This window comes from Pieris napi, chromosome 12, assembly GCF_905475465.1.
Source record: "Pieris napi chromosome 12, ilPieNapi1.2, whole genome shotgun sequence".
NCBI lineage: Eukaryota > Metazoa > Arthropoda > Insecta > Lepidoptera > Pieridae > Pieris > Pieris napi.
The window spans coordinates 7,412,926-7,425,426 of record NC_062245.1 but is presented as its reverse complement, the minus strand read 5'-3'; the positions used below and the strand labels follow the sequence as shown (position 1 = coordinate 7,425,426).

At 32.1% G+C, this 12,501-nt stretch overlaps 1 protein-coding gene across 1 annotated transcript; it reads left to right on the top strand.

Moving 5' to 3' along the window:
• Positions 1-8,592: 8,592 nt before the first annotated feature.
• On the top strand, positions 8,593-12,285 carry LOC125054762 (BTB/POZ domain-containing protein KCTD9). The gene is made up of 6 exons (XM_047656825.1): positions 8,593-9,328; positions 9,824-10,020; positions 10,257-10,392; positions 10,776-10,850; positions 11,232-11,350; positions 11,575-12,285. The coding sequence occupies exons 1-6, from the start codon at positions 8,791-8,793 to the stop codon at positions 11,689-11,691; spliced, it is 1,182 nt and encodes a 393-aa protein (XP_047512781.1). The 5' UTR covers positions 8,593-8,790; the 3' UTR covers positions 11,692-12,285.
• The last annotated feature ends 216 nt before the right edge of the window (positions 12,286-12,501 follow it).

Here is a 12,501-nt window from a genome sequence, read left to right as displayed (position 1 = left end):
ACTATTAAATAAATAACAGAAAAACAGTCACTAAACCCTAAAATATGATAACTAAAATAAATAGATGTTTCACATGAAAGATCGTATAGTTTTGTAAGGTATTTTATTAAAAAAAGGTACCAATTTCTTAAATACTATTTATTAAAAGAACACAACCGAAAAGTATTTATGTATCATAGTTTAATTTTTATTATATAATTTGAATTGCATCATTAGAACCGTGAATTTCCCGGATTTCTGTTTTCGGTTTCTGTTTCTTGGATCCTCTTGGATCATCTTCTAACTTAAATCTTATTGGATGTTTGTTTAAATAATCCGTTATTAAACGCAAACATCATTGGTCGGACATATCAACAAAAATAAGTGTACCTTAACCAAACAAGAGTTGGAACGTATAAATACTGAAATTTTCATTGTATAAATTCATTAATATTCAGTGCAAGCATTAATCAACACGGTATCAGATAAAACATTTATTACTTCCAATTTCCTACCATCATAACTGTATATAACTGTTTTTTTACGACTTTGTGGGTTTGTTCGTCTGTGAATTACGTTAGGTTAATAATATTGGGGTTATATTATATAAACTTCAACAGTTTTATTGAGATATGACAATGCATGTCTGCTGATCCGTTCTATATATTATCAATATTGAAATGAATGAATTAATGATTGGCTATACCAAAGACGTTAAGGGAAATAGCTTTTCAAATAACTTGTACCGATAACAAATGAAATAAAATACGAACTCCTTACGAACCAATGCCATTTTAAAGCAAATTATTATTTTCTTAACCCTTCTTTAATAATATGAATGACCAGTGACTTCTCCCAATTTTAATCGGCTTGACATTTATTTTTGTAACATTTTGGAAACTAATATTTTTTTAAATCGGTCAAATTGTATTTTATGTTATTCTATACAAACATACAAGAATCTTTCCTATTTATAATTTTAGTATGGTGTATAGTAACAATAAAATTATTGTAATGAACATGTCTAATTGCAATGTTCTTAATACTGTTCTGTCAATGTGGGTACTTAAAAAATTACGATCCAAATGATTATAAAACTAAAATAGAGGACAATGTTGTGAAATTATAATGCCGTCACGAGTGCAGTTTGTCATTGTCCACTTATGTTGGGATTAACCTAATTTCCATAATTAATCTAAAAGATTAAACTGCACCGCTGGTAATTTGCGTCAATTTAATTGCTTACGTTAACAATTAATTTTAATTAAACACATAAATATATTATTATTTGATTATCGTAATTATGGATCGGTGTTATTGGTTCTTTACTTTTTCTAGTTCCTGTTAATTAAATTAGTTTATGTTAATGCATTAACTATGCATAGTCCTTGAGTTATTATTATAATATGTATTATGTTATTAATTTCAGCTAGTTTAATATGTTATGAATGTTGAATGTCCGTAACTTGGGTCCCTTGTTTAGTATATTTTAAGAACTTGCATAACTGCTCCAGTAGGCTTATATGTGAGGTGTAAGAACTAAAATAAATAATTTAACTAGAGAAGATTAAATACATAAACCGATGTTTCAAGTCTAAATAAGCAAATTATTACGTTTATTTTGTTGAATTGTGTTACGTTTACGAATCGAAAGACAATTAATTCTGAATTATAAACAAACAAATATCTGTCAATAAAAAGCAAATGCGAAATGCGAATTAGCCAAGTTTATCAATTGATTTCATTCACTTCTTATAAACTGTACTTGTCGTAACTAGTAATAGGTCTTGACTCTTTCTAGTTACTGTTAATTTTAGTTTTTGTTAATATGGTTTTAAAGTTACATAGATATTATGTAACTTATTCCAATTTGATGTATACATAAATTTAAGCTAGTTTAATAAATTAAAGATGTTAAATTAAATTGTAACAACTACTCGTACTGACAATTTTCAATTTCTTAATTTATTTTTTCGTACAAAAACTATATTGAAATTTCCCTTATTTCTTACGCTTATAAGAATAACGAAAAAATGTGTTTTTTTTTATGTAATCATAAATGTAATATAATATTCTTACGGATATATATATATATGAACGAATATCTGTTCGTTTGTCTCGCTAAATCTCATGAATGGCTGGACCGATTTGGCTAATTATGATTCTTGAAGTATTTGTAAAAATTCATGGAAAGTTTAAACGGGAAACATAAGTAATTTACATTTTGAATTTTCTAATAAAAAACTGTTCTTGACTGGGATTTCTGATCTCTTTTGTCTTGTTAGAAATTAAAAAAAGTCACTTGTTTGTTATATATTTTTAGATGCCTTCAGAAATTTGTGTTTCATAGTTATAGTATAAGGATTGATTAGTTTGTTTTAAAAATGTTGTATTAAGTTTTTGCACAAAAATATGTAGGTGATACGAAGTTTTCCTGTTCATCATTAAAATAGAATCAATTCATATTAGAAATAAGCACTAACTATATCGTTTGAATTAATTAAAGCATTTTTAAAACCGCTTATGTTTTCATCTCATAAAATAATTTCGTCTACGCAAAGTTTAAACGTGTGACACCCAGCGATAAAGTAGAACAAATTAGCCGTTGGAAGACACTGAATTTCTCGTAACAGCTTTACTTAAGTATCAAACTTTTGTCCCAAGTTGGCTATACGACAAATGGTACAGGAATAAAACATAATAAAATATTTCTTTAATAACAGGCTTTTATAAAAGAAGTTAGTTTTAATAAAGCTTGTAGCTTTACCCTTATAAAGCAAGAGATCGTAGAACATGATGTCTCACGTACGTCAGCTTGAGACAAATAAATAAAAAAAAGCTAAGTCTCATATCTGAAGTCAATATAAAACTCTCTTGTTCTATCGAACTTTAACAGAAAGTCACAATTAAATTGAGTAAATTTCTATGAATAAATTTATATATTTACTAAATAAAATAAGAAATAAATGAAAAATTTATTAACTAATTAATAACAGGTATACTCACTTTCCAATGCCTGAAACATCAAGGCACCAAGAATACTATAGACCAATAGACACAATGTCAAAAAGAAATGCGTAAACCACTTTTTCGACCACAACTTCAACTTATTGTAAAACCAAAACGCGGTCTTTTCACCAGCACTTAAACCACTTTTCGCGGTGTTCATCGTAAAGTCTTTGAACCCTTCGAACTGTTTGAACATGAACTCTGACGCTTTATTATGGTACATATGGACGAAAGGATTAAAGTAAGGATTGGCTTCAGACATGTGGGAGATTGGTGATTGGGGCATCTTACCGTAGTACTGCGTTTGGCCCCAGTGGATCGAAGATGGGGTATTAGGAACTCTTGAGGTAGGGGTTGGCATGGTGAGGGTTATCTTTGGTCGGGAAGGCTTAGGTGGCGGTGGAGGAGGATCACTTGGTGGCACATCGAGGGAATCCATTTATCTAACGCTAGTATTATACACGCGTGTCCGACTTGGATGGACACTGTTGTATAAATAAACGGGAGCGCTTCCCGTCGATAAGGTTGAAAATTTTGGGAATGCCTACGCGCGGGAAATCATTGGCACAGTAGCATTGACAATTCGAAGTGGGCATAATTACGCGGGCTTTTAACGTTTCCAAATAATTTGTTTTTAAACTTGAAAGGGAGTTTTATTCTTTTATCTTTGAACGTCTACTGTCGCCTTATTTTAATATTTTTTATAAATTATTTTGTTAACCATTAACGCTGATATGAGAATGTTATTAGAACATTTAAACAATCCAACAAAACTGCTTATGTTAAGTTACTATTTCCGGTCACGCAAAGCATTTCCTTATATACAATGGATATTAATCGTAACCTAAATACTTAATTAAACATTCATTTATAAATAGAATATTGAAATCATTTTTTTAAATATTTTATTAATTCAATCTCGTCATTTTAACATGTATGTGTTGCATGCAAATCTAAACGGTTAGAATAACGCCTTTTTTCACTTTTAGACAAAGTCTATTTGGCTTAAAAATATTGTTGGTTACATAAGCCCGCCAACTCCCTTTAATTTTAATACTTGAGATCAGTCATGAGTGAAACTCCCACTCCATCAATTTATCTTCTAAAATGATGTCGCTTCCGAAGAAAACCTCGGTGATGTGGAGTTTTAGTGAAAACCCATGCGTCATGTGGCGCTTGCGCTGAATCAACATCTTAATTTAAAAATATTAAAATCACTTCACACGTTAAGGTTTCATACATACCTATTTCGGCTGATGCCGCAAGCGGAAGTTTAGTTATTGTATAAATTAAAAAAAGAGTGTGTGTACTTATGTACACGCGTTAGAAGTTATACTTCTTTGGCGTATGGAAAAAAATAACTAAAATGCAGTAGTGATTAACGATAAATATTAAAATTAATCAATAAAATTATTATTAGTAAATACTATCAACGTCGTATATGAAATTGATTTAATAAAAACACCAAAGTAATATTTATTTATTCACACTGTTTAATTGTACTGTTACGAAACACTTGTTCTAAATATAAAAATACTAGAATATACAACTTGAACATAGTTATTATCGATTTTCATGCCACCTAAAACTAACTTCATTCTGTTATTTTTGTGTAACGGTGCGCGCGCATCGTAAAATTTCACTCTCATCAATTTTTCATAACGCGCCTAAAGAACTTCAAAAATCAGTAGGTTTATATAATATGTATCGCGTGCAAAGTAGAGCGTAAAATTATCTATTTAGAGATAGAAGAACGTAGTTCTTAGATTCGTCTATAATAAAAGGCTTAATCGATATAAGTGATAGGAGAAAGGAAAAGTACATTCTCACGCTTATACTTTATTAAATAATTAACATCTATGCATTTGTTAAATTTAATAACAAAACATCGTGCGACATGCGACGGCGAAGGCCAAGGTTATTTGCGATACCAAGGGCCAGAATCTGTCTGTTGCATAGAACCCCGTTATCAAAGACGTTGCGCCTACTGAATGCTGTCTCCGACACTATCGAGATATTTATATGTTCGCAGAGTGCATTCACAGTAGCGATATTGTGTATATTATATGTTTAATATTATATACTTTATTATATATTTTTTTCGACTTTATCGTAATGGCATAGTCTGTATGTATTTCTGTAATAAATAAACAAATAATCTTTAAAAAAATTGGGATCGCTAAAAATCTTATTACCATTTTAACGTTACCACATTTAAAAGAAACCATTATAAAACTTTCCTTACGATTGAAATTTAAATTACTTGGAATATAAAAACTATACATAAAGCGTTCTAAGAAAATACTTTTCTCAAGTTTACCTGTCATTAACATCCCAGGTGTATTAAACTAACACGTAAACTATTCTATTTTAGCACTTTCTGGATTTATGAAGTGAATAAAAATAGAGTTAAAGTAGGTGTCTGGTATTTATTTTGCAACTAGTGGAGTATACTTACGACCTTTCAATTTTAGCTAAGACTGTGTTTATAAATATATTACCGATTTATAGTACGCAAGTATCAAATAGGTGATGGCTTCCTCGTTTCCGTGCTCCTCCAAGGACGGAATAGACGGCTGTTAAGGTTTCAGTCTATTTTTTTAAGGCTTCCCTTACCCTACTTAGGTTTGACCTAATGACGCTGAAGCATATCGAAGACAGTCCTGTCTGAAAACCATTGTGCGACGACACAATATCGATAGAAGTAAAGAGCGCGTAGTAAAGATGTCACACCGCTACATATAATGCTTGTAAAAGCTCCTGTTTGCTAGACAAATAACAGATATTTAAACCACTAGTGAAACAATTTTAATATTTCTATTTATTAAGCTGTTGAAAGGTGTAATATCCTATTGCTGTAATTCTTTGGTTCTTCTTCTAGATCGGTTTATTTCAAAACTAATTTTTTAAGTGCTCTCACTTATGGAAATTTTAGTCAAGAATCTACGGCCAACTAAAAATAACTTTAATACATTAGTCAAAACAATCTATAATTTAAAGTATTAGTATCAATAATTCCTTAAAAGCAACGTTAGTAGTAAATAGGTCTTCGCCTCAAACGAGTCAATGGATCCTGCGCTGAAACGAAAACAATGATTAATTCCCCACTAAGAAACCCAGGAACGTCTAGTGAAACGCATTGAACAAATCTAATGCATGACCAGCTGAATTACAGAGACAGTTTAATATACATCTAGTGCTCATTAAATAGTGTGAAGTATCAGACAAGTGTAAAGTTTACGCAAAGATCAGAAGATTCTTTTATGATGGCCATCTGCGATTGATGCGATTCATCGATGCAATTTACACCTCGTTTATACGAAAGATTTTAAGCGTGTATTAAATGAATTTGACATACTTTACTTTAAGCACTTTCGATAGGTTTTTGAACTCTATTCCAGCCAAGTCCACATTTCAAGGATCGTCATGCTCGCTTAAATGTCATTGCTTGTGGCGGCGTCCATGCGTCGGGTTGTCTCTCTCCCTAAAATATGGCGAGGGGGCCGATGGCTGGCCATGCGTCATACTCGTGAACGGGTGCTGCTTGTGGTGACTGGTCGTACTTGAATTCGTGTATGCGGTGATGTTAATTATTTCGACTATGTGTTTGCGTGTTGTTCCCACGAGAATGTAAGTGCGTGCTCCTATTTCACCATGCCTCCTGCTGATAGGGGACAAGTCTTTGTTTTTATTTATGTTCTTATTATTAATTACTTAAAATGTCATGTGGAACATGGTGTAATGGTTGCAGCTCCTTACAACCGTTGTGTAAAAAAAAAAAAAAAAAACATGGCGATTAAAAAGAGTGGCGGAGAGTTTATTGCCAGTTCTTCTCTTCCGTTCTACGCCCTTGATTTGAGAACTGGCAGTAAATGTAAAATTAGAAGCATTAATATTTATATCTTTAATGACGAATCACAAGTGTACATTGTGTTACCTACGTGAATAAATGATTTTTGAATTTGAATTTGAATTATTGAGCCACCTTTGTATACTAGTTGCACTTATAATTTACATATACAGGTGAAATAACCCGTGACAGAGGTGATTTCCATCGCAATCAGTCAGCCCCCTTCTTAGTCGGAGTGCCATGTTGTGGCTTTTAGGCATTAGACAATTGACCTGGCCACAACCGAGGCAGTGCCACTATATCACAGAAAACCAGCATGAAGTGATGCAATACCTTATTATACTCTCGTTTCGTGCAGTGATAGAGATTTCCGGAGCCCATCCAAAATTTTTGAGGGCTCATTTCTAGCAACCACGCAGCCCATTTGAAGATTAAGAAGCCAGCCTTAGTCTTTCTTACTGAGTTCAGATATCCTTCCTGGCTCATACTTTCTACCTCTCCTATCTGGAGTACAAATTGAGATATTCAATTGTGTCGGGCGGCACCGAACAGCTGTCGTGGCCTCGCTTTGCGATCTACAGATCAGCAGATTGGAAAAAATATAGAAATTTCTTTTTGTGGATGCCAATCGGTGGCAAGACCGACTGGGACTTGCAAGGCGACCTCCCGGAAAATCGAGAATATTTTAAAGGCTAGGCAGCGATGTCAACTTACAGAACCAATACCAGTGAAGGATAAATCTCAGCCTCCAGAGAAGGGACCTTTTAGACTGAGTCTTCACGTCCAACTCGGCCTTGTTGTCCACCGACAACATCGCGGTGTGATACTTTGATGCCGTACTGTGTGTAATGTAATCATCTATCTAGAACCATTATTGACGGCCAGCTCCTAGGGTATCTAGGTTGCCACCAGCTAATATTAAGAGCTTGTCAATACGACGGTGCTCGCTCGGCGTAATCTTTTCGTTTACCTAACACTTAATGGGCAGAGGCAATTGTGTTCAAGGAAAGCGTTGTTTTCTCGGGCAGTTGTCGATCATCACCAGGACACACTCAGTGCTCAGCATGGACGATAGCTACTTCATGGCGGCTAACCGCTTGCAAACAGTCTGTATTACCCGCAGCTGAGTTTTATTTGCGGACGTCAAGGCTGATTACGAAATTCCACCCGTATCACCTCGACGTCCGTCGTTCCATAACTGAGCGTTTTTTAAGGCAGTTTTTGCTGCGCTCCACCACTATGTGGAACCAGCTGCCCACTAAAGTAATTCCGAACCAATTCTACTTAGGGTCCTTCAAGAAAAGAGCGTACCAATGTTTAATAGGCCTTCAACGCACTCGCGAGCCCTCTATAAAAAAAATAGCATAAACCAAATAAAAAAAATTGACACTGAATTTGGGGCTACCATAAGTTCTTTCCAGAATGAAAATTAAATTTTTCCCATTCATTATGAAACATAACTTGTTTCATAATGAAATGCAAGTGTATGTTTGCGCCATCTACTAAGGTTCTACAAAACTAAAAAAATATATATATATATATATGGCTATCGCGCCACCTATTGATAAAACATATTATTACGAAGATAATTATTGGCAGGTGCTCAGCAAGAATAAATTATAATAATATTTCAATGATCAATCTAAATTTCCTGTTCCGGGATACTTGAGCCAGTGAGCCTGTCTGCTTAAATTCTAGAGTAGAGTCTACTGTCTAGAGTCTAGACTAGTGAACTAGTCATAAGTCAGTAGTCTGTAATCTGTCTGTGACTTGTGAAGTGTGAACGTTCAACGTATACACACTTAACATTAATTAAATAGAAATATTTACTTTTTAAATACCTGACATGTTATAAATATTATTTCATTTTCTAATTTCTAAAGATTAAATTGAAAATGCCAACTGGTCATATTTCCCTTTAATATCAAATATAAAATATTCATTGTGATAAAATGACAAACCGTGTTTTTGTGTACAAAAACTTCTCAGAAAATGGATTTGTTATGGCCTTGGAAAACTCTATGGATGTCTTCAAAAATAAAGTTTCATGTCAGTTCCAAATACCGGTGGAAAACTTAAAGTTATATTTATCTAATGGCTGTGAAATTGTTGACCTACATGTTCTTAAAGATGAGGAAAAGATATATTTAGAATACGACGAGAAGTATCATAAAGCTATGCATTCCTTACCTGAAAAGGAAAACCGATCTGTGTCCGACTGGATTCGTTTGAATATCGGTGGAAAACATTTCATGACCACAAGATCTACACTGTTAGCAAAAGAACCTTTATCCATGTTAGCAAGAATGTTTGCTGATGTTAATAATGTTTATTTAATGAATCCCAGCGCTAAAGATAATACTGGGGCCTACCTTATCGACCGCAGTCCTGAATATTTTGAACCTATTCTAAATTATCTTCGTCACGGCCAAGTTATTCTTGACACAAATGTAAATCCCAAAGGTGTTCTTGAAGAGGCAATTTTCTATGGTGATTATTTTTCTTGAGGTATAATTTTTGCTTATAGTTTTTTGTTTGCATGTTTTATTCTTATGTTTATTGTTTGTTGTAGTAGTTAAAACTATGATGGTATACTAAAAGTCACTTTAAGAGACTTCTTTGCAAATCCAAGATTGCAATTTGTTGAAAAAATAATTTGTGCTTTTATTTTTTTAACAACCTATTTTATTTATTGTAATATATAACATTCAAGAATGAAGTATAAAATTCAACAAATGTTTTTTTTTTTTCTAAAAATTGTTGAGTTCTATAAAACAAAATGGAAATTTATTTTACCTTAGCAAAGAAGCAGTAAAGTAAGTTTTGGTATCACTGGTTTTCTTCAAAAATAATATAATGTGTATTATTTCAAGATATTTTATACATATTTATATATTCACCTAAAAATTTTACATTCACAATAAATTTATTTATTTTATTTAACATCATAATTATTTTATTTAACATTATAATTATTTATTTCAGGCTTGGATTCCATGATTCCACAGTTAAATCAATTAATGGAGGAAAGAAAGAGTCGCCATGACAACCACTCACTCACCAGAATGGATGTGGTCCGACTGATCATTACTACACCTACAACATCTGAACTACGATTTCAAGGTGTCAATCTTGCTGGTGCTGATCTGAGTAGACTGGATTTGAGATACATTAACTTTAAGGTATTTTTTATATTTCTAAATAATATGGATTAGTATAACTATGGTAATTCAAAATTACCTAATTAATATTTAGAAATTGATATTTTATTTATCCATTGTCATTATTCAAATCAATTCACATATTTATTTTATATTGATTACAGGTATTTGTATATTACTTAACTTAATTGCAATAGTAAATTTTAGTATTGAATATTTTACAGGTTTGCCCCTAATGTGTAATAATTCTGTTTCAGTATGCTTGCTTATCTAAATGCAATTTAAGTGGAGCTAACTTATCTAACTGCTGTTTAGAGAGAGCAGATTTATCACATGCCAATTTGGAGGGTGCTCATCTATTAGGAGTAAAGGCACTTTGTGCTAATATGGAAGGTGTGTAATCTTAATATTCTTTCCATGAAATTTAAAACACTGGCATGACTTAAGTTGTCCTATCAACTATTATTAACTTAACTATTAAATTACTACTCGACACTAATTGATGATTGTTGGTACTTCAGTTTAATTCCAATACACCTGTAGTGCACAGCTAATTTGCTATTAAGTATTCTTCATCCTCAAGGTTCTGGGTAACATGGAAGATGCATAGAGATCCATAGAAATCCATTGCCCTCATATAAAATTAAATATTTATGAATGAAACAATTATGGAGTTTATAGGGGTATCATCTGATGATACCTATCATGACCCTAATCCATCTTGGCATTGACAACAAATTTTCTTGGAGCTCTCAACAATCTTAATTAAATTACAGGAGCAATTTTAAGAGGTTGCAATATGGAAGACCCAGCTGGCTCTAGGGCAGTCATGGAAGGAGTCAATTTGAAAGGTACATCTTGAACAATATCACATGTGGAAAATGTATATTGTGCACATTTTTATTTAAACATAAAAATTATTACATTACCATTACAGTATGAAACTTAAAGTTGTTATCAACTTTAAGTTTCATATCTTCTTATCATTTAAGTATAATATAAAAATAATATATGACAACATAAAAAAATTCAGTATTTTAGATTTTTATGGTTAGTCCTCTATACGTGCGTTACAACGCTTGACAGGATTGCACTAGAAACATATTTGTTACAAAAACATATAATTATAACTGTTATAAATATGAATGTGGGGTGATGCTGTGTACTTTGCCAAATGAACTATCTTTTTCTACACCATGATTATCAATAGTAGATAATTTTATTTCCTTTAGGTGCAAACTTGGAAGGTAGCAACATGGCGGGCGTTAATTTACGTGTGGCAACACTGAAAAATGCCAACCTTCAGAATTGTGATCTAAGAACTGCAGTTTTGGCGGGAGCTGATTTAGAGGTATCAGTATTCATGTTTTTAATAAATTGTATATGTTGTGTATCGAAGCCAGATCTGGGTTACATTTTATACTACTGTTTCTGTAGACATTATGAGGTAAACATCACATTTTATGTTCTATTAATTAAAAAAATATATAAACAGCATATTATATAATACGTAACAATACTTTTATAACGTATTATTTAAAATTACATATTATTTTATAATTGCATATTTTTCAGTCTTGCGATCTCTCGGGCAGTGACTTACACGAAGCTAACCTGCGCGGTGCCAACTTGAAAGACGCAGCGTTTGAACTAATGCTGACACCTTTACACATGTCACAGACTATACGATAATAGATTATAGAAGATTTTCACATTAATTGAAATTTTATAGTGTAAAAAGGCTTATTTCTACATGTGTTTCACTGCTATCTAGTTTATTTAATAAAATCGGCCTCAGCACGACTCGAACTTAATAAAAAAGTCCTGAACTTATGAAATAAACCAGTTAAGTGACATCATAGAAAAATATGGTTATTTCTGTGGTTGTAAAATTTGCTATATTATGAGGTATATATGTGCTGTGGTTTTAAAGGAGTTACAGATATATATTACAACTTTCCTTCAAATATTAAAGTTATAGATGGGAAAATGTATTTAAAATAGTAATAAATATTTATTTATTGTATATATGCATTTGTTGTATTAAAAGAATGTCAAGGTATATTGAGAATTACTTTGGACAATTAATTGTTAGTTAATATAGTAATTGGCTTTTGCTTCACGTAGATTTTAATAGCTAGAACAATTGGCAAATAGTTATGTAGAACATTATGTCTACTTAATTATAGGTACACATAAGTATTATGAATGACTTTTATTCATTGAATCTTAAAATTTGTGATATATTATACCGTGTTTTTTGAAATAAAGATAAAATAGAGATTGTTTCATTTGTTGTAGATAACAACTTTAATATTCCAATGGCTTTAAGTATTGTATTTAAAGAGTAGGTTCGTTTTTATGTTGAGTTAAGACTTAACTCAACATAAAAACGATACCCATATACGGCATATTCCGTTCAACCAATCAGCGCACGAGGTGCGATCCGTTTCACAATTTGACGGTTTCACTTTGATAGATTACAATCTACCGAATAATAAT

What these genes read in the sequence shown, in the direction of transcription:
- LOC125054762 (XM_047656825.1), top strand. Translation starts at nt 8,791, where the DNA reads ATGACAAACCGTGTTTTTGTGTACAAAAACTTCTCAGAAAATGGATTT. An exon ending in TGAAGAGGCAATTTTCTATG is followed by an intron (nt 9,329 to 9,823) that starts GTGATTATTTTT and finishes TATTTATTTCAG; the next exon opens with GCTTGGATTCCATGATTCCA. An exon ending in TGGCGGGAGCTGATTTAGAG is followed by an intron (nt 11,351 to 11,574) that starts GTATCAGTATTC and finishes CATATTTTTCAG; the next exon opens with TCTTGCGATCTCTCGGGCAG.